Consider the following 22941-nt stretch of genomic DNA (forward strand, 5'->3'; position numbering starts at 1 on the left):
ACCAGACATTAAAAGCCCTACATTGTATGCATCTGTTCAATCTCACAGGGCAACTTCATTGACCTGCAGCAGCTTTCATGCGCAGCGAAGTAGAAGTTTGGCTCCAGTCGCTGTCAGGGCCAACACCTCTTCACATGAAGTATTAAAAATAGGTGAAAAATAGGTGGAAGAGTTTGAAAGGTGATTTTAACTGAGGTGCCTGTTGTGATGAGCTACTTTGGCATCCATTGTAAGATGTCATAGATAATAACTTCATTTGATGATGCAATAAACGAAGGAAAAGATCAACACAAAGACAATGCATTACCAATGCTGCTTGTCCCTCACCCCAGCTTTGCTTAAGGGGAAGAAAAACCCCTTACAGTTTCTGGGTGCATCCTCTTTGTCACAAACTGATTAAGGAACATCCTCTAGATGCAGGTGGTACAAAGTTTATTTTAGACCAGTTTGACCTACTTCTATTTTGGCACAAGTATCAAAAGTTGCCCCGGAATCAGTAGCTGCATTCCAACATTTTTAGACATTTTCTATCTCGGTGTGCCCAGAAAACTCATCAATGGTCTTTTCTGTGCGTGTGTCTGACTGTGTCTCCGTTGAAAATAATTGAATACTGCTGTGGTGGAAATATAAACCTCATGTGTGAGTAAGTCTTGCTCAGGTAGCAGCTAATGATTTCAGTGTTCCTTCTCTGTTACATGTCATAGGACTTTTATTGATGAGCTTATGGTTGCAAACTGCACAGCTGACAATGGTAACATCTCCTCCACATGCAGCCTCACACAAGCTTCTTCGTCAGAGTGACAGCTTTAGCCGAGTTAAAAGTTGTTGTCTCGGGGCTGGAGCACTGCTGCTGTCAGTGGCATCCTCCTTCTCCTCCTTCTCCTCCTCCTCTTCGGTGGACCTCGCTGCCACTTGTCCTCATAATGAACAGGCTCTTGGTATTCGGGCAAAACTCGCAAAATCTTCCACAAGGTTATTTTGTCACGTCGCACACACGTGCAATGATAGAACTGTACCACTAAGCCAAGTGTCTGCCTGCCTAACAGTTACAGAGTAACTGAAATGCAAAATCCTGGAATTTCTTCTCTTGGCACAAAATGTAAAGGAATGTAAGGTAAGTAAATAATAATGATAATAATACAATGTTTCAATGCATTAATGGCATACCTTACATATGAAGATACTCTTTGCATCAAAATAGTAATCAGAGTACCTTAATGCAGATAATGATTCAATAATAATGATACAAAATTGTTTCCACCAAGTGGTACAGTTTGGTTTGGTTCAGTATGTCATACAAATATTTGTGTTTCCATTGTCAAATGTTGAGAAGAGTACCAAAATAACCTATCTATACTGCCCCAGCAGTGTTCAAAGTTTTTATTGTCATATGCACAGTAAAGAAACACGTTTCCCTGTACAATGAAATTCTTACTTTGCTGTCCACTCAAAAAACACCAGCATAAAGTAAAAAGTAAAAAAAGTAAAAATGCCAACTCAGCGAACCTGTCAAGAGATTTTGCAGCTATTCAGACCCCCCAGTGATTTAAAAAAATAAAAAAAATAATAAATAAAAATATTAGTGACAAATCTAGCAACTTTCCAGCCAAAACTTTGCAAGGAAGTAAGTCGCCAGTTCTGGTGCAAAAAACTGATCTGCATTGTGTGTGGACCAGTCATGGATTTGAGTGTCTTTGAAGATAGAAAAATAAGAAATGCTTTTAATTTTCCATCAGATTATTTTACATGTAAATAAAGCTAAAATAATGCATTGACATTGATTGTAAAGTAAACAACACGGGCAAAATGCAAATGCAGTGTGATGGCACATGTCACAAACATGCTAATTAATGTAGCACTTAATTCTCATAATGTGCCCACACACAAGCCAGATCATGGTGCACCGTTCTAAACGACACCACTGTGAGCTGAGCTGCTCTGGACTGCTCGGTGGAAATGATGCTGTATTCTACTAATTGTTCCTTTGACTCACTGGGAGAGCAGAGGTCAATTGATTCACCTAATATTCAAGTTCATTCCGTTGCTTGAACTTGTTTTCCTTCTCTGTTAGCCATTTGTGTATGTCCTTATTAGGACCGGATGTGTGGTGCTCAATCATCATATTAGCTTTGGTTGCTCAGATTCTATCTGGAGGAGAGACAGGAAGTAGCTCAAGAGTCTCACCAGCTTCTTTACACGAGAGATTTGTATTTGTAGAGCACGGCTTTCAATTATTCTACCTTCAGCACTATTATTATGACATGCTGTGAAACACTTTTTAAGTGCTTTGTAATTTACTATGTGTTCTGAGCAGTTATGTGCGCACACACTATCTGGTATAAATTTCACAGTAATCTCAGTGGCTGACATTTTATTTATATATTTATTTGTAAAGAAGAGAGACTTGGCATTGTTGATCATCTTTCTGTTTGCCTTCTCTTGTACATTATTTATACGTTTTTGCATCTAAAATAAGAAAATAATGCATTTCATACTGTCTTCAAATATTCCACAGTAGAACAAAAAAATGTTAATGATACACACAACTTGATTAAACGTATAAATCACAATTGCACACACAAAAGTGTGTGTTTGCTCTACTTGTGCTGCTGTAACATAAAAGGTTTAAAGAAGAAAGAAATTAAATCAGTGTTTGGTGATTAGTGTAAGAAAAAATTCTATGGGTCAGTGGATGTCAGTAGCTGATGATGGATGACATTCATGCATGCTCAGAAATGTCACCACATGTGTCCTTAAAACAATCTGAGTGCATTATTTGGGGTATTTGTGTGTTCAGATCTGAACTTAGTATTGCACAGTGCAGTTTCTTTTCTGATCAGTAGAATGTTTTTTTGCACCACAGTTGCAGCATCAAGTTCCTTCATAGTTCTGGGCTTCTGCTCTTTTACTCTCTTCTTCGTTTTGCTGAAGATATCAAAGATGTAATTTGTCCATGAAAGCAACTTTGCACAGTTTGAGAATCACCAAAGAACACCAGAGGTCGTTGCTTCATGTGTGAATGAAATCAAACCTGTCACATTCCCTTTACTGATCATCTATTATCTGACACAGAATACATGTTCCTTGTCTTGACGTGTTTCTACTGTCCTCAAATTGGCACAATCTGTCCTCATCCGCTTTTGCTTCTTGCTTATTTGCAGGAACATGTCTTTCTTCTGCTTAAAGAAAGCATAACTTTTAGTCACAAGTGAAATGTGTACTTGTATTTCCATGTAGAACACAAACCATCTGTTGAAATAATCACCTGTCAAATGTGACAAATGAAGGAGCTGGACAGACTTTTGCTGGAATAATTACTGTTTTTCATCATAAATGGGACATCAATCTCTCAGGAAGTGTCTACATCAAAGTCCTTAACCATCACTGTGGAGTAATAATAAGTGAAAAAACTAACCCCAGAGTGAAAATTGGAAATGCCTTGTAATTTAATCCCCTTCCATAGCCTTGCGTGTTTTGATTAAACTGAAATTATTCCAAACAACCTGGTGGTAATGGTTCTTGATATTCGCATATCATATGGATGCATTAAAAAAGTTGACAAAATTAATTTTATCCCACATAAAAATCTTAATAATGCTTTTCCAGGGCAAATTTTCAGACCCAAGAGCACAAGTTGAAGGAATGACACAAGACATCACAATGGTTAAAAAATGTTTTCAGAAATAAATATTTCCACAAGACAAATTGCTATTCCAAAACCCAGAGTGCAGTTTAAATGTTCTGGGGAACTTGTTTTACACTGCATTGTTAAAACATTTTCCAATTAATTCCTTAAGTCTCGCGTTTTTCTTTGAATTTTTGACAGAAACAATTGTTTACCTGGTAAAACTTCTTGCCATCTGGTTTGGCTTGCCAGCATTTGCGTTACCATTTCTTATGTTCCACGCGGACCACTTCTCTTTCCCCAGAAAATAATTGGCTTGCAGTGTGTATGATGCTGCTTTCAAGTGCTCCCTCTGTAAATAGCTTCTTGCTAGTTATGAAGTTTTGAATCCAGCTGCCCATGCACTCGAGTGCCTAAGGTCAGAAATAATGACAAAATGGGTCCTGTAGCTTGTTTTCTGCTTTTGGCGTTGTGTTGTTTGCAAACTGAAGGGTAGAGGCTTTGTGTTTTGTGCTGCAGTTGCAGAACAATGCAATATGTGAGTGTAATTTTCTTTCTGACAACAGTTGGGTTCAATCTGTACATTTAACTGAGAATAACACTGCAATTGCATACAATTTGAGTAACACAGTGATTTACAGCAGAGGGTATAGATGGAAATGATGTGTTATCTTATACACAGAGTTTCCAATTTCCTTGTGAAGACAGCAATATTAGATTATCTCTTATCTGTGGTGCTCTATTTCTTCATTAAATACAACCACTCACCTTCATACAAATACACTTGATTTTCCAGTGGATTTATTTCCAACCATTTATTGACTGTCTCTGTGGTTGCTCTCAATCACCTTGCTAATGTTTCCTATGGGCAAAGGTATATTTTTCGAGCTGTGAAATTACATTTTATATGTATTAGAATTGAATTCCCGGCATCAAAACAGGGGAGATGAAGTGGCTGCCGCTTTACAGAAGGTTATAACTTTAAATTCCTTTTGCAAAGCTTTCTTTCCTCTTAGCTGTACCCTCTGACTGGATCAGCGTCATGCAGGGGGCACTTCAACAGTGGGGAAATTCATCCGAAAGGGATTCAAAATAATTTAAAAACAAAAGCCAAAAGGGGCGAGTTTAATTGCCTGATTACCCTGACGGACTTTTGTGCTGCTTGGTTTTGTTCAAAGGTCAAAGCTTTCATGAGATTATTGTTCCCCAACACACTCTCCCGTGTAAATCCTCCTCTGGCATTGTAGTTGTTTTGGTGAATTTCTATGAAAATGGGGTGTGATGAAGCTTCCAACCCTGAGGTACCTAATGTAAACAAGTCCACGGTTCTTATTGTTTCAACTGCCTCAGAGCTTTACAGCCTCTCCGACAAATAACAAGTGAAATTGAATGTGGAATCATTAATTATTTCAAAGTTATAACAGAAACCAGCATAAGAATGCATAACAAACCAACTGTATCTCTTAGTCTTGGTAATTCATGGTCAAAGTATGTTGGCATAAAGACTTTTAACCCATGTCCGATTGACCGCTTTATCCTCCACATGAGTGTCGCGTGGCTGCTGCAGACAATACCATCTGACATTGGGCAAAAGTCAGAGTACACCCTGGACAGGTTACCACAGGACACAACCATTCACGCTCATACTGGAGAACATGCAAACTCCACACAGAAAAACCTGAACTGAGATATGAACCAACAACCATTCATGTGTTCCACTGTGTGGCCCTCTCTTGCTTGTCAGCCAAAGAATTCAGAACCTGCAGCAGAGATTTGCCTCCTGACTTTGGACCAACATGTGTTCAACCATCACACCTGGCTTGTAAACAGTGTTCCCCTTTATCCCATAGGTGTCAAACAGGGTTGAGTTCAGGACAGGAGTGCAAGCCAATCAAGAAATTTCATGCTGAAGTGGGAAAACCACTTTGTGGTCATCCAGCCTTTCTGCACTGAGGCTGTGTTGGAAAATGTCCTCACTGTTTCAACGTTAGAAGAAAAGTTTGTTTTGAAAATATAATTGTGTGCTGTAGCATTAAGGTAAGCCGTGAATGAATAAAGCTGAAAGTAGAAAAACAAATGAATAAAAGTCGACGTGTAGCACTGACAATACCAAGTAATTAAAACAATAATAAAAATGCAAACACAATTCACAGTTCCACAATGAAGAGCTATGTCAAGAGTGGGATGAATATTTTTTTAAGGGTGCATTCATACCTAGCTTGTTGTTCCCAAACCAGGGAGGTTTCTCTCCAGATCGGTTCTAATGGGCTTGTGTGAAAACAGCAATCGCACTCTGTTCTGGCACAAATCACCCGGGCTGAGGCCGACTAGAGAGGATGGTCTCAGCTCGGTTGCAGTTGCTCCACGCGGCGGTTCCTTTGGAATTTAACCAACAGAGCGACTGCCAGGAACAACTTTGTTAAACAGAGTTCGAGGTGCACGTTGAAAAGAGTCTAGGCTTATAAATGGGCTACATAACCAAGCTGCTTACCTGATGCTTGGTCATTATATGCCTCCAGAACAAGTCGTTTAAGCAGAGGTGTCTGGATGCAGATATCAGCGTGCTTTACCGTAAAAACCTTTGTAAGGAGGGCGTTGAAATTCAGTGTCAGATAAGAAGCAAGAGAAGCAAGTGTCAGATAGCTTGACCGCAGAACTTGGTTTGTGGAGTTCAGGGCTCTAATTGCCCAGAGATAAAAACTGTCTTTAAGTTTGTTTGTTCTGCACTTGATGCTCCTGCACAGATTCGGACATTTAGTGGCAGATTCATAATAGCAGAGCAATCAATATCCAGGGTGACTGTCTTGTCAGGCCGCAATCGCGACATGTTTCTGGTTGAAATATTGACATAGAAAGCAAGGAAGATTTCCAAAGAGAGCGTAAGCAAATGAAAAACATGAGAGCAAGCAGACTTAGACATTGGTGCGACCTTCTATCAGTGCCTAATCATAATTGATATGCTCTCAGTAACATCTTTGTTCTCCTCAAGATTTTTTCACTTCTTTAATTTTCTGTTTTTGGGCTCTCATTTCATATCCTTGTTGATATTGTTCGATGTGTCAGCTTAATGACCCATAATTTACTAAATGTGTGCACTGTTAAGCACTTATAAGTTATAAGTGCAAAACTTATTGTGCTCTCTATAATAAGATGACTATTACTTGTGTTATTATTGTACTGTAGACACTAACATTTACCACTCACCTCCTTGGATGTTAAGCATACAAAAGAAGGTTTCTTCTTGTCACTGGCAGAGGTAATAGCAGATTTAATCAATTCAAGTACCTCGGGACTCCCTTTAATGTTCAGATGCAATGAGGAGATATTTCCGGAATCTCATTGTCGACAGAATGAACAAACCATTTAATCAAAATGAGGGAATTATCAAGCTTTAAAATAAGTGGTGAAGTGTTGATATTCATAAGGTGAGAAAGCAAAAGCTTGGGAGAGAGGAGAAAGAAAGAAAGAGAAACGGGAGAGAATGACAAAGAGATAAGGGTTTAGATATTAAGTGTTATCTCTACTTTAATGGTATTTCCAGCCTCTATCAATATCGCTGCATTAGACAGAGGGATGTATTTATAGGGTGTGACATGATAGTCTTCTACTGTATAAAAAGTACTTAGGTGACTTGTGCTGAACTGGAGTGAAGAGCTGTGTGCACAGTGCACAGTTAAATCAAGGAGACATACAGACTTACATTCTCCCTCTGGCCCCCGTCTAAATCTAGCTTACTTTGTTTTTTTCTGGTTTGCTGTTGGTTCTGTCGTCCTTGCTGTGTCACTGTGGCACTGTATTAGGAAATGGCCACAGCTGATAATCCAAATATTGTGCTTATTGTGAAAGAAACCCTCAAAAGTCATTCAATATGTATCAAATGGCAGGCTGCTAATGACGGTCAAATATTTATCTTGGCACGTGGCTGAGTGAGAGACGGAAACACAACCAAGCAAGGAGAGGTCTCTGTTTGAAACGATGTAACCACCCCACTGTTGTCATATGCAGCAACAAACATGGCAACAGTGGAGGACTATGAAATTACGAATATCATAAGGAGTCACATTATTGTCAGCACTGTAGTGTTTCCTAGCAACTCAAGAAATGGATTCTACAAAAAGTCCTTCCATCCTTTATACTTACTCATGCCATTTGCCTTCTAGATGAGCATAAACCAATAATACAAACCTCAAAATGTTCTGCCACTTTTGAAATGCCCCCAACAATCTTCGACAGTATGTCCAAATAACGGCATAAACTCCAGCCACACCTTTAAGCATTTTAAATGTTATGACCTCTGTGTATGAGAGTCTGCAATGACATCCTGGTCACAAAAGCCCCAAACTCAGTCATGGTTTGGTTTGAGATGGACTTCCTTGCTTCCTTTTGCATGTCAGACTACTGTTCACACCAGTGGTGGTTGCTGGTCTTTGAAACCGGGACTCTCATTCCAGGTCCAGTTATTTATACATAAATTCTGCAAACAAACAACTAGAACAAGGAAACACAACAATTATGTAAATGTGAAATGCTATAATAGTGTTTTTATTTACAGTGCACAGTAAACAAAAATGGGCTATTGTCTCCCTCGCAAAGTCCACACAGGAAAAGGCTGTCAATCAAAAACTGGTTCCGCCTTTCAGACAGATCTGCCCGCCCACTGCTCCATTGACTCCGAGAGAAGCTGAGCTTCCGTGGAAGTGATGTTTTTGTCGCATTTATCCAATCACCCTTGAACTCACCACAGTGAAAAAAAACCTGTTCTGTGTCATCCCATAGAGAACAGTTGAAGCTTCAAGTTCAAGAGCTTCAAGTGGTTTTACTGCTACGGGAATACAAAAATCACGTAAGATGATCCGTCATCCGCGATAAACAGCTGATTCTGAACAAGCTAGTGACGCTTTCTAATCATGGTCTAGTGCATGTTTAATATTGAATTGTAAATACAACACACTACATATCTGATAACATTTTAGAGGAAGCTGAGCTTTCCTTGCTGTCTTAGAGCAATCACCACTGGTTCACACGTGTTTTACTTCATCTCTCATTCCATGTCAAGGAGTTTGCCCTCATTTGTATTTCATTGAGAGCTGACACAGATTTCGAAACTTGAGAGTACATTCCAGTAGACCTGTCTCAGCTTTATCGTCATGATTTGCTACATCCGTTGTGATTTTCTTTTGTTTGGACTCCTGTGAACGTGAAAATCCATGTGCAAGAGAGTTACGTTCGTTCACAAAGTTTCATGGATTACAGTGATTGTAGATTGTTACCTAGTGTATCTTGTCCTGACTGACTTCCTGTTTTATTTGTAGCCGTCGTCTTGATTTTACTTGATGCCTTTGTCCTGTTTCCCACTCTTGTGATTATCTGGCCTGGCCTGATGTGTTTCACCTGGGATCAGTCATCCCTGCCTCTCTAAAGTGTATTTGATCCCTGTCCTCCCTCTGTTCTGGTTCCCTGTTGTGTCTGAGGGTGCGTCCTTTAGTGTTTAGCTTTTTTTCCTTTGTTTCACTGAGTTTTTATTAAACCACCCTCAAAGCAGTCCTACCCTTTCTGCGTCCTTTGTCACATGAAAGTGGAAATTGGCCTTGACACAGTTGTTGTGGAGAAAGGGAGAACATGTGAAATCAGGCTGAATTTGTACCCGTGGCCAAGTGGAAAGGGAACTAGGCTTGTAACCGGGGATTGCCGGTTCAAATCCCCACCTGGCCAAAAAAGGGCTGGGGTACCCCTGAGCAAGGTACCCAACCCCCAATGCTTCCTGGGTGCTACTCAGTGTGGCAGCCCACTGCTCCTAATTCTAGGAGCAAATGCAGAGGAATACTTTCCCTAAGGGGATCAATTAAATTCTAATCCAAAGAAACCTGTGTGTCGTCCCTTGATTAAAGTTAATACTCAAAACATAATATATTTTAAACTTTTGTTAAAAAAAAAACATGTTTCATGTTGTGGTACAGATATTCTGTATCTTTGCACCCTGAATAATCCATAAATGTATATTTGACAGTAAATGTGAATCCTGCAAAAACTGTCACACAGATTCTTCTTGTTAGTCACGATTTGACCAATGCTGTCATTTTACTGGTGAGGACAGACAAGTTGTTTGTTGTGTCTCCTGTGAACGTGTGCCTGATACTTGAGAGAAACTGGATGATAGCTCACTTAAGCACTGTTCCGACGAGAGACTGCCTCGGACAAATCCAGTTTTACTTTTTTTCCGGCTGTCGGATAATAACGTGAAAATCACATCCTTCCTCTGGGTTTTATGAAGATTTTGCCCTGTCCCAGATTTACCTTTTGCTTATTTACAGTAGAAAGCATACAAGGGTGAGTAGCTGACGTCAACAAAGATGGTTTGTTAAAATGAAGAAGTAAATAAATAACTTCATCAGCGACAGTGGTGTTTAAGTGTTTCTAATTTGGGAATCAGTGACCAGTGGGAGCTGTAAATTATTGAGTGGCTTAGGAAAGGGTTGCGAGACAGAGGTGAGGTTTCACAGGACTCATAGTGAGATGGAGGAAAGGGCATGCATTCAAACACCATGGCATGTATGCAACATTCAATAGGAGCCATGACTTATTCAAAATCCAGGAAAGCCAGGAAGCAAGGAATTCAGGTACATTTGACTGTTCACATCCACAGAGAAAAGTTCAGGACATTTCGTCTGTTGATGACAAAGAGATTTTAATGCTTTGATCTCAATGACTAAAAATACTCATGACTTACCTTTTGGATTTGGATTATGTGCCTTGGACTTGGAGTGGGGTTTAAATGTCCCTCATATTTTATTTCAACTAGGTCACACCTACACTTTTAACAGAAGAGAGACAGGAAGCTTTAATGTCCTGGAATCCAACTTGATCCAACTTTTTAAAACTTCTGATGAGAAGAACATTCTTCTTCCCCTTGAAAATTCAAGAAGAACCACTTCAGTAATTAGAGGCCTTTTGCAGGAATTAAATTTGGCAACGTTTGAAAACACGTTAAAAAAACAGATTATTTAACAGATTTAAGATGTGTTCGAAAACAAATTTTGCATCTCTACTTTCACCTGAATAATTTTTATAAAAACTGACATGGCAATTTTAACGTGGTGCACTGGACTACACCATTGTGTTTCCTATTCTGTCTTTGGTGTATAAGTTGTGAGTAAATGGGAAAGTATAGGAGAGGATTGTAGAGCATTGGTTTGACTTAGTTCCACAGACTCAGCTCTTTGTTCTCTTGTTCACTGCCATCACTCCATGTTCATGTATCTACAACATCATTCATCTGAATTGGAGTAGGACAGTAAATGTTGTTAAATGGTTGTTGTATATGTTGGCCCTGTGATAGACTTAGGTTGAATTCAACTCCTCCCATGACCCTCAAAGAATAGGACAGGATAGGATGGCTGGACCAGAACTAGCGGTCCTTACCACACAAAAGCACAGACATTGTATATTCTAATCCAAGAGAATTTGTTTTTGTCTGCATGGGAAATAGAAACATGTCTGTACACATGTAAAACTACTAGCTTTTCATTTAAATGTTCTGACCCATTAAGAAAAAGCAGGGATGAAGTGAGTGATATGTAAAATCATTAATGTGGAAAAGTAATCATCTCAGGATTAATTTGAAGTCTGAGCTGTCAATTGCATTTGGCTGTGTGCGGGATTAAACAAACCTGCAAACAGCATGTTGCTACAAAGCGGAGCAGACGAATGGGATTAGATACATCAAACGATATGGCTTTATAGAGTATCCACAGTGACTAACCGTTGTAAAATCTGTGCAATCTCGGGTTTAAACCGTATTACGAGTAACACGGTGGAAGGATATCTGTGACATCTGCCCCTGTCTGCTGCACATTTGTGCTGTAAATTTTTATCAGACCAACATCAGATCATGTGAAGTAATTACTCTGAGCACAGATTGACCTTATATAGATGTTGGACCTTATACTTTTTGGCCCAGAAAAGTAAAGGACAGAAAATTCAAAGGCAGTGATGTTATGATGTTTTGCTGTGAAAATAGAGGACACAAGCTAAATCGTCCGCCTGAGCAAACATGACACCAAAGCATCTGGAAAGTGGTTTGAGGAAGTATTTTGGGTTCCACCTGTTAGCTTTGCTGAAGAAACATCATGGACAGGCAGCCTCAAATGAGCAGCTACGTGTGGTGGCTCAGTGATACAACAAGTTGTCTTTCAACCTGAAGGTCTAGGGTTACCAGCTTTGCGAGTCCACATGGCAATGTGTCCCTGACACTTAACCCCTGATGGCTTTGAGCATCGAGGCATCGTGTGTGAATGGGTATGAAAGATGACAGAAATGTGCTGTGAGTGGGTGGGTGGGAATGGGCAAATGGCAAAAACTGTAGTCAAGATATGAAAAGTGCTCTATAAATACAGAACTTTTACCATAAACATCCAGCCGTTAAGTCAAAAATGCAGTCTTTGCACATGTGCGATTAAAGATCTGTACCCAGTTCAACTGCAGCTTTGTTGCTCGGCGACGGTGGTGATGCAATAAGGGAAGCCTCCATAGACCAGACTATCAGTTCCAGAAATGACTGTTCAGAGTAAGTTGAAAAGACTGATAAGTTCAATAAAAGAAGGCATTACACAAAAATACTCGATTAAGAATGTGATACATAAACCCATTTTCGAGTTTGGTGGCTATCCTGGAGATTTAAACTTCTGATATTGAGTTTGGCCCACAACTATAGCAGAAGCACTACTCCTTGGCTAATCCTTGTTATTTGTGGCCCAGTTTACTGGACATTTATCGGCCATTTTGCTCGGAAATGATCTCCATGCAGAGAAAATGGCCCACAAAGTGAAGATCATTGAACCAACCTGTCACAGTCTGACCAATGCACTGTGGCATATTTTCTTTTAATAGACTGCCAAGCCTTGTGCTGCTGTGTGGCTGCACCACATTAAATTGGTGTAAATGGCCACCCTGCCACAGACAAAGAAACAGTTGCTTTTGATGTTTGACACTACAGATTGCCTCATTATTCTATTTGTAACACATCTTCACTATCTGAGGGAGGTATCGGCAGACATGATGGATGTTTCATGTCTTGCAGCAGTATACCAACTGGGTTGCAGAGAGGTTTGAGAAATAGATCTCTATTTGCCAGTGTCGAGTCTCTCTGGACTGGACAGACTCTGTAAATTACAGCACTGCAGAATATGACATAGCTCCGTCAGGGCATTCAACATGAGGGCGGAGCTCTCTTGATTTAGGTCAGGCTGTCTTCATGTTCCTTGTTTCCTATCTTTATGAATTTGGTCAAGGCACTTTTCTTGGTATGGAGTTTGCATGTTCTTCTTTAATCAGACGCTGTAAATTGCCCTTAGGTATGAGAGTGAATGGTTGTTTGTCTCTGTTTGTTGCTGGTGACCTGTCCAGAGTGCCATTCCTATTTGAAACCTATTGTATGTGAAGTTTTAACACACATCTGTACATACATTTGTGCTACCCCACATGAGCGACTCTTCATTCCTGTGTATACATAACTTTGCAATGTATGTAATCACATTGCACGGAAAATTGGTTTTGTAATTGGTGTGAATGCACGATTAAAATACTTTAAATTACACACTCAGGGGACAAATTCCTTAGAGCGCCTTATAGACAAGACACTTGAGCAACACCAACTGCTGCAGTGCTACTGAGCAGCAGCACAGTATGACTGTTGTATAAGTGTTCTGAAAAAGGGAGCAAGGCTATAAGATTATGTATTAAAAATAACCCACATATAAGCTCTTTCTTGCCTGTTTTTAAAAAAAAAAAAGTCTACTTGTATTTGCTTTAGGTTTAGATTGTCTCTTTTCAGAAACACCCCGTCTCGACAAAGAGTATAAGTCATAAATACAGCTTGAGCTACAGCGTTAGGATTATGGATGGTGTTTTTGATGACAAGATATGAAGCAGAGCTCACTTGAAAGTGAATAAAGCTGAAGCAAACAAAAAAAACAGTCGTTTGTCACAGAGATGTTTCAGTCCTCGTTAAAACGCACAGTCTGGCTGTTTTGTGAATATTAACTTTTGTTTCAGGGCTGAAAAAAATATATGTGATTAAAAATACATTGTTGAAATAGGAATTGCCCAAATGTGATGTCCGTATACGTCCTCTTATGAAAAGATGGCACATGTGTGTTTTTACATTTCCTTTTGCAGAAATGCACCATCCATTCACAGACAGATCCACATAGTTCCAGGCCTGCACATGTAATCGTGTCCTGTTTGCTGTCAGTTAATGACTAGTGTGCTAATAACAAAGTGTGCAACTTTCCTTCACAAACTTGATGAAGCGAAACTGATTTGTCTTGACTTCTGCTTGGAGCAGCACAGATGTAAGAATAGCAGTGTCTGTAAGACACAATAAGATCACATCACAGTGTTAGACATGATGAAGGCTGTTTGAAAAAAAATGTTTTTGTGGAGCTGCAGAGCCACGAAGCTCTTTTGTTCTTTTACTGTTCAGTTTAGTTTGCTGTATGCTCGTCCTCACTTCCACAGTGCGTCTCAATGAACATAACTCACAGGTATGTCACTGTGTTAATCGCCCATTCTTTTAATGAGCTCCCTCACCTCCACTTGTCATGACAAAGGAAGCCACTTGTCAAAGTTTAGTCAGTGTAGGTCACACGGTGTGGAACGGCAAGTAGAGCTGATGAACAACAACACATTGAACCACAGAAAAGTCTATAAGTGGTGCAGTGACACCTGAAACCTTGATTAACTTCAGTGAATGCATATATAGAAACTACAAGTCCACATTGGAGGGTACATGGATGTCCACTCAGAGCTTTGTGTCCATGCACTGATGATAAATATAACAGACACAAAGATGGGTAAAGTGTCAGACTCAGTTAATTTGATTTGGTGAGCTGAACACAGAAGAAAAGTGAGTTGTAATTCAGCTCAAGTTGTGACTTTTTTCTTTTAGTTCTTACTTTTATGAAAGTGTTTCATTCAAAATGAACCCCCAAACCAATTTGGACTCACACACTGTTGTCGGGACACATTCAACCAAAAAAAGTAATGACGATAATCAGAAGAGAAGAAGTCATAGAAGGATATATAAAAAATAAAGTTAACTTAAAGTTGAAATTACAGAAATTAATAATGTTATGTACTATATATTCATAGCTTTCATAACTGTGTGCAACCAATCCATAGTAGCAGTCTAAAAAAGAAATACAATTACCAATAAAAAGAAAACTAGAGTGTAAAAAGAAATACCAGTCTGATGAAAATGCGTACAGAAGCTGCACTAAGGCACCCCACGTTTTCCAAATTGTTTATGCATTTTAAGTTATTGAGTGCAGTGAATGACAGAGACAAGCTCATGCAACCATTCTGGAGCACAATGGAGTTGACAACTCCCAGTCGTTGAGAATAACTTTTTCCCAGTATCACACCAATCAATAAAGCTCTTTGAATGTGTCAAGGAGGCACAAGAGAGATTCGTGAACATCCAAAGAAAGCCATGTCTCTGTCAAGAGAGAGAGTCGTGTGATAATTGTAACTTCAAGAGAAGGTGACTGTTTGTTTTGTTCTTGTGCTCCCACACAAACATATTTTTGGCATCCCACATTGCAGCAATAAAACCACAAAGCAAAAAAAAACAAAAAAACACTTGAGGAGCTGCAACAATGCTGAAAATCTGAGGTCTGACAATGAGATGTTACTGTAACTTAATTCCACCTTGAACATAAACTGTAACCTGAAGCCTTTGACTTTGGTTGTATTGGTGAAGTCGACAATAGCGGAGACTGATTACAGCAACAAAAGAAAATAATTGTTTAGCAGCACATGCATATATATCTGTTATTGTACCTTATGAATATTATTTCAGAGCCATAATGTCAACTCATCAGTTTTAATCATGTTTTAATGTTGCCTCATTTCAATTAAATGTATAACTAGGCTGTTAGCCAGACTCACTGCACTTATTTAATCCACAACCTTTTTGACAGTACAAAATATCTTCTGTAAAAAGACCAATTTCACACAGTAACTACTGTATAATGTTTAATATCCACAGCAGGAATATGAGTCACTTCAAAAGATAAGCCAGTGGGGGAAAGTGTGGTGTGTCTTGTGGATCTGTAGAGCTGGACAAACAAATGAAAATAACGTGAAAATGGATACAGACAGGTGTCTAGCTCTTGCATTATGCAATGGTTACTTTTTTGTGATGAGGATAAAGCATGAAATACCAGCAAAGAGAAATGGTGCATCCATGTTGCCAATAAAAAGTTTAAAACCTTGAATTATACAGTTGCACAACAGAGCATGGCTCAATGAGTAATATTTTCCCATGCATTTGCTGTTAACTGATACCACAGGAAGTCTGACCTCTTGCTGATGTGTCACATTGATGAGTACAGAGTCGAGTTGCTCCTCTCTTGCTCCTCAAACAGTGGAGATGCTGTTTGAGCACAGGCCTGTCCCCTCACAGTGGACAATGTTGTTGTTGTCTTAAATCAGCTAACATTTGTAATGTTTCCTCTCCTTATATATAACCCCCTCCCACAGTTTAGTGCATGTGTTCTCACCCACTGAAGTACATTTAATAATTGAAAACACAAGGAGGAGTGAGGTCTGTGATATGACGCAGTGCATTCATGTGTTTGTTTGATGCACAGCTCTGGTGTTGGGTCTGGTCTGACATACAGACGATGTTCTCCCAGTTGGTGGTTTCCAAAAGCAGGAAGCCAATGGCAGTGGGATCTGTATATTTACTGTGCTGTCAGATTGTCAGAGTTGATACAGATAATTCCAGGCGTGTCAAAGGAGGAAACCTTCAGGGTAATCCAGGTTGAAACTGGGATGGAGGTTGAGATTGAGAGAAAATATGTTTAAATTGAGTTAACTGACCAAATGATAGATTGGGACGATGCGGTGGAGTCATATTTAGTTAGTCGTGTTGTTAATTTGGTGTTTTATCTGCATGCATACGAGCATTTTTCTCAAGGGGTACTAAGAAAAACAGAGCATCAAGTAAGGTAAAAATGGCCCGAGGCAAGGATTGATGTCCAAACCAACCCAGGCATCCAATTAGTGTTTATGCTGCATACCAGCAGTTCAGCCTTCATGCTCACTGTGCACTGTAGGACACAGTCACACTTCCATATGTTGCTAAGGTTATATGTATTGAGCTGAAGCTAATTAAAAGCACATCTTCCCAAAGCACATAGTCTTTTTCTCTAGGACAGTTGTGAAGACCAGCCCAAGCATATTTCAGATTTCATTACGCGCTTAATGATCATTGCTTAGTCGGCGCTCTCGTTAATGTGCCAGCCAAATTCAGCAGTTGAAAAATGTCTGCAAAGTTTGACAACTGTCCCTGAGTTAACTAATCACCATTGAAAAGGTGGAAAGCATGTTTTAAAACGAATAATTGGTTGGTTTAGAACTGTGGTCTTGATCTGTGGAGAAAAAAAATACCTGTTCATACTCACAAAATGCACATAGTGCTCTGTGATACTGTAAAGTAGAGGGAGAAGCTTGCAGGCAAACAAATCCCAGACAGGTTTTTGACCATCTTTCAATCCTTATCCTTTGAGTGTTGCAGGGGAAGCTGGAGACAATCCCAGCTAACTTTTTATGTGCACCTGAACAAAAACAGAAAACTTGAAAAAGAAAATGAAATGCTGCACCCATTTTTATGCATGAAGGAGGTAGAAAAGGTGGTGTATTGATAAAATGTAAATGGGAATATGTGCCATGGAAACAGATTCAGCGACTTCGGCTTCTACATTTATCACTACTCGGCGGCTAAAGGGAGGCCGGTGTGGATGGATGAGGAAAACAAAACATTCCTCCACAATGTTAGATATTAACAGCCTCTAGTGCTCTTTAATTGTAACATCTAGTGTCATCAATCTTACTCATCTGCAGTGACCCACACCCCCTGCGGTTTATCATCGTATTTGCTTAACATTGGTGGATGGAAAGTTCTGGTATACAGGTGTGTAACTCTGATCTTTTCTGTGTGAAATGTGCATGTTCTACCCAAGTGTGCATGGATTTCCTCCCACAGTCCAAAAACATGCAGAGGATAATGGGATAATATAAATTGACCTCTGGTTGTTTGTGTCTATGTTGGTCCCATGATGAACTGGCGACCTATCCTGGGTGTTACCACGTCTTTTGCCCTCTGTCAGCCCCCCGTGACCCTCAGGTAGAGGATAAAGTGGTAGACGATGAGTGAGTTGTGTCACTGATCTTAGAAGTGAACCTGGTGATATTCTGTGGTGTCTTTGCAGACTCGGTGTGACCGAGCAATCATAGGAAGGTTAAAGGGTCTTAATGGCTGCATTTCCACATGTGATCTTTTCCTTTGGTGGAAATATCTTCTTTGAGAAATGTGCTGGCTTTCAGATCTTAAATGAATTTCTCCCTGTCAGCACACCTTACCTTACACTTTTTGTCAATCCAGCTTGCTTTTACAAGGCCTGAGTCCAACCTTTGTCTCATTACACCAGCCTTTTTATGTGCAGCTTTTTCCATTTACATCAGTTGGAGTGGCATTTGTTTCCTGGCACAGTTACCCGACTCTCTGACAGATCATTTATTTCCCTGTGTTTTGCTGTTCTTTTTTTTCACCAGGTGTCGAGAAGGCTACCAGGGAATCCGCTGTGACCAGTTTCTGCCCAAGACGGACTCCATTCTGTCCGACCCCAGTAAGTGCAGTCATGTGTACACATGCAACACGTTCAAACGTGAAACACAAACATCAGAGAAACAGAGGGAGGGATTTTCAGCTCAGCATTCTGACAAGGTACTAGTTTGTGTTAATAACTACCAACGCCTCAGCTCTGCTGCTGAGGCACTATACAAGACAGACTAATATATAATAATATCACCTTGGCAACTGTTAACAGAGCACTGAACCTGCCTGTATAAATAGCAATCTGTTCAGTCTGTGTGAAATCCAGCTGGAATTGTCATTCCATTCTATTAATGTCCCAAATCTGAATTCCCTGTGTGGAACTAAACACACTCTAAATAGTGGATTTTCCATTAGTGGGGTTTTAATGCAGGTCCACAGAAGCCAGACTACTGTTGGGTTTTGATCTCACATCAGCTGCTTAATTGTAGTTAGAGTTAATTACATTCATCCTGCTTCCTATGTGAGCGTCAGTCCCTGATTAGAAAAGCAGCAGAGCTGTGTGTCTCAAATCGAAAAAAAAAAAGAACGACTGTTAAATTCATGGATACACACGGTGAAGAAAAATAAGACTAATAGAAAGCTTTGAAACAACAAGTACTCCAAAAGTGAGTTGGATTTCTTTACATTATAGAGATGAAAAAATTAAATGAACCATGAACATGAAATACACTCCAGATTGTTACCTCGATTTTATGAGCTTGCTGCATTTGAACCTTTTTTTGTACTCAGCTCTTTCTTCACAGAAAAGCTTTGTCGGTCCTCGTGTTCCTTATGAATCTCGTCCTCTATTCACCACTTTGTTGAAAATCCCCTACTCAGCCTGATGTCACATTCCCCATTTCTTTATCTCACAAAGACACAGCCCTCTCAATGTCATGTACCTGAGGGAGGAGCACAAATTGCTCTAACATCTGTCCTGAACACTCTCTATCGGAGCCTTATTCATTCCCCTGCTCCTCTCATCTCGTTCCAAAAACTGCAACCTTGTCACTGGTGAACTAACACCGTGGCAATACAATAGCTTATCTGTGACTTTTCAACCAATACACTCTGTCATAGCACCATTTTACTCATGAAAGGACGCTGATGTGTTTGTTCAGTGTCCAAAAAAAAAACTGGACCTGAGGTGAAACTAAAATTCCCTCTGGATTATATGAAGCACTTGATTGTGAAGGAGAATAATCCAGTGAATTACTTGTGTCGATTAAATGTAGCAAATACAATTCAACTTGCCCTTTCTTGACATATTTTACTTTTCGCATAATTAATTATTCCCCATCCTAATTAGGTGTTTAATTCCAAACAAGTATCAGGGTAACTGTCCTTGGTGTTTATTCAGGTGCATGTCCACAGCTTTGTTCACACAGCAAACCTACTGACCTGAACGTATCGGTAGATAAGAGCCATTACTGTTCTCATCATTAAAGCATTTTGTCTACTGTCGGAAGGAAACAGTTGTTCATTGTGTTGCTTCTGTACCTGTGGATGTATAGTGATGAAGCAGTTTTATTTTAAGTATATTTAGGTTGTGTAGCGACGGGGGTCAATGATCAGAGGCTACGCCCCATGTACGACAGTAACAAGGTTGAGATATCATGGGTTACATGGCCAAGATACAATTCAGGGAAGACTATACTTTTTTAATATGGAAAGATTCAATTTAATGCAGTACAATGTATTGTTTAATGTAGCATATGTGCAAGCTGCTTACTTTCAAAAAGATCATCTCTAATTGAGTTTATTTAGGCACACATGGGCTATTGAGGCCTAATGTTTGAACAAAAGTGAAGATTGTCTCATTTCATAAGTGCTGACATGACAAACAGATACACATTCAACATTGCATCGCAAGCAAAGCCAGTTTGTGAGCATAGTGAGTCTTGTGACAGTGACCCAAAGAGGAAGTAACTATCGGGCACATGGACTGAAAGACTCACTAAATCGACCTGGAAACAGAAAAAAAAGGTCACTGTTTTCAATTAAAAACAGGTTCCGTGCACTGTAGCTCAAGCTGAGTCAGGCTAAGGAATCAAAGATGCTAGGGAGAAAAAACCCAGGTCAGAAAACAGTCAAGCACTCCACTGCTGGAACACTCACACTGGGGTAAAGACAATCTAGCACAGAGGGTAAGGAAAGCACATCTATATACATGTAGAGAGGGGAACAGACAATGAGACACAGGCGCAAGTAATTAAGGCTGAGAAGGTTGACAGGATGTGGGGAATGAACTGCTCAAATAAAACAGGAAATAACAAAAAACTAACAGCAACAAACTACCTAGCTATACGGACCCTGACAGTAACATTAAATTGACATTGATCATCAGATTGATCATCAATCTGCATATTTTACTCATTTGTAATAAGCAAAGGCCTTTTTATGTTATTCTATTACACGCATATAACATCCTTTCAAAATAAACTTCAGGGTGATGGGGTATTTACATATAATTAATTAAATAATATAAAGTACATAAATTAAAGTGCCTGAAACCTGTATTCTATTTGATTACCATTGGGGGGTGCAACACTTTTTCCACACAACTTTGTGAGGTCTGGAATTGTCCCTTGAATCAACTGATGTGTGAAATGAAGTGTTTTCTGTGTATAATGTGTGTCGGTGCAGTTGTGAACTGTTTCCCACAGAAGCATTTCAAAGTTACAGTTGGGGGAGGTTGTTTATAAATCTGGGTATGCTTGGTAAATGCAGCGAGCAGCACCACGCTGTGACTCTGTGTCTTACAAAAACAAGCTCTGTTTTTGTAAGACACAGACTTGTACGGGCTCAACAATATTCCAAGGAACTCCGGGGGTAAAGAGAATTGAACTACAACATCAACAAGCAAGACAGTTCTCTAACAAAACCAAGAGCTACATTTTAACCATAGATTGGTTTTCTGGCCTAAGTCGCTCACTGATTATTACTCCATTAATCGACAGGACTCTTTTAGGTGCATTTCCATATAAATTGTCTGGGAGTTCCGAGAGCATTAGTGAGGGATGAGGAAGTGGGAGAGAAAAGTAATGTATTTTCTGTGTTTGGCATCCCAACCAAACATGTGGTGCACATCCCCGGTTCTGTTCTGTGTGTATCAGCTTTACCTCCCATCACTTTCCTCAATTACATTCTAAATCCACTCGTTTGTTCTTTGGAACTTTCTGTTACATACTGTCTCATCTCCATACTACAATCTCTAATAGGAAGAATAGATTGCATTTTTCCAGGTCATTATTCTCACTGTCTTCAATTCAGCTTTCAGCTAACGTTTTTTTATTGCTGACAAAACACAAAGTCATAACTCATGATTTTTTCTTCTTCTTCTTTGTTTCCCCCATTGTATTCATCTTCTTCCTGCTTCAAAAAGTTGGTAAGTGCAAAGTTGGTAAAGATGAGATGGTGACATCTTTCTTCTTTCCTCACCCCTCAAATTATCTTGTCATAGCATCTTGACTCCCCTTCCATCTTGACTCCCATTCCAAATCCTTCCCTTCTTTTCATGAACTCAAAGTTTAGGCTTTACACGCACACACCCTAATACTACTAGTTATATAAACCCCTGTTATCTGTCCTATGTTCAGGAGGCAAAACAATGAAATGGTTAGCAACCTGAAGCCAACACGTTTAGTTTATTTAGTTTATAACATAATTAACTAACAGTAAAAATTGACTTGAGGTAGTGAGCAAGTTTTTACTCTAAATAAATCAACATAGCTAACTTAACGTTTAATGTTGTCTGTTGGTTTGCATCTTTTTTTTGGTGGCATGTTGTCTACAAAAAGGAAAATGAATAAGCATGGACAAAACGACATGTGTTAAGTAGTGGTTGGTGGCATGGTGGCACCGTGGTTAACACTGTGGCCTCACAGAAAGAAGGTGCTGGGATCAACTCCCAGTCTGTGTGGAGTGTGCATGTTCTCCCCGTGTCTGTGTGGGTTTCCTCCATGCTCTCTGATTTCCTCCCAGCATCAAAACATGTTAGAATGTGACACACATTCAGTCAGGTCGGTCCCTTGTGGTGGCGCACTCAGTCACAGCGTCCCTGATCAACCCTACATCTGACCTCGAAATGTCGGGCAATTTCAGTTGTATAATGACAATAAAGATGATTTCCTTTTCTTTAGTGCAGGCCAGAGAAAAAAAGGGAAGGCAAAAGATTTGCCTGTGCGCTCTCTCTCGTTTCCTTGCATTGATATTTCTGCTCGGCTGTGATGCATTGACTGATGCTCACTCACTCTCCTCTCACATCATTCGCACACACGTACACATTGCCCTGTCTCTAATATCGGTAGGAACAATCTGGCTTTCTCCAAATGGAGAACAGGCTGCAACGCATGCCAAAAGCCAGACTACTGTATGTCATAAAGATCTCAAACTCGAATACATTGAACAGATCCTCCGAAATAGAGGATCTTAGCAGGGGGTTCGCTCGCCTCACTGATGTGTATTTAAGTCTCAAAATGCTGACAAGGCACCAACACGGAGTTTGTCATCCAGTGTGCTTGATGTGGCGTGTTCGGAGATGAAAGGTTTGTTTAGGTTTCCCCGTGAATCTGTCAAAGAGCAACAAAAGCTTGTTGAGTACAATGTGTCAAAGCTTTTCATTTCAGAAGAAACTGAGTTCAAACTGCTTTTGTTC

At 39.8% G+C, this 22941-nt stretch overlaps 1 protein-coding gene across 1 annotated transcript in view; it reads left to right on the forward strand.

The window, feature by feature from the left end:
* Positions 1–22941, forward strand: part of LOC131474071 (pro-neuregulin-3, membrane-bound isoform) — a 408827-nt gene that overhangs the window by 322562 nt on the left and 63324 nt on the right. The window contains exon 3 of the mRNA XM_058651810.1: positions 18242–18315. Within this exon, the coding sequence (XP_058507793.1) occupies positions 18242–18315 (74 nt within the window). The remainder of the gene's footprint in view (positions 1–18241; positions 18316–22941) is intronic.

Source organism: Solea solea, chromosome 15, assembly GCF_958295425.1.
Source record: "Solea solea chromosome 15, fSolSol10.1, whole genome shotgun sequence".
In the NCBI taxonomy this organism is placed as follows: Eukaryota; Metazoa; Chordata; class Actinopteri; order Pleuronectiformes; family Soleidae; genus Solea; species Solea solea.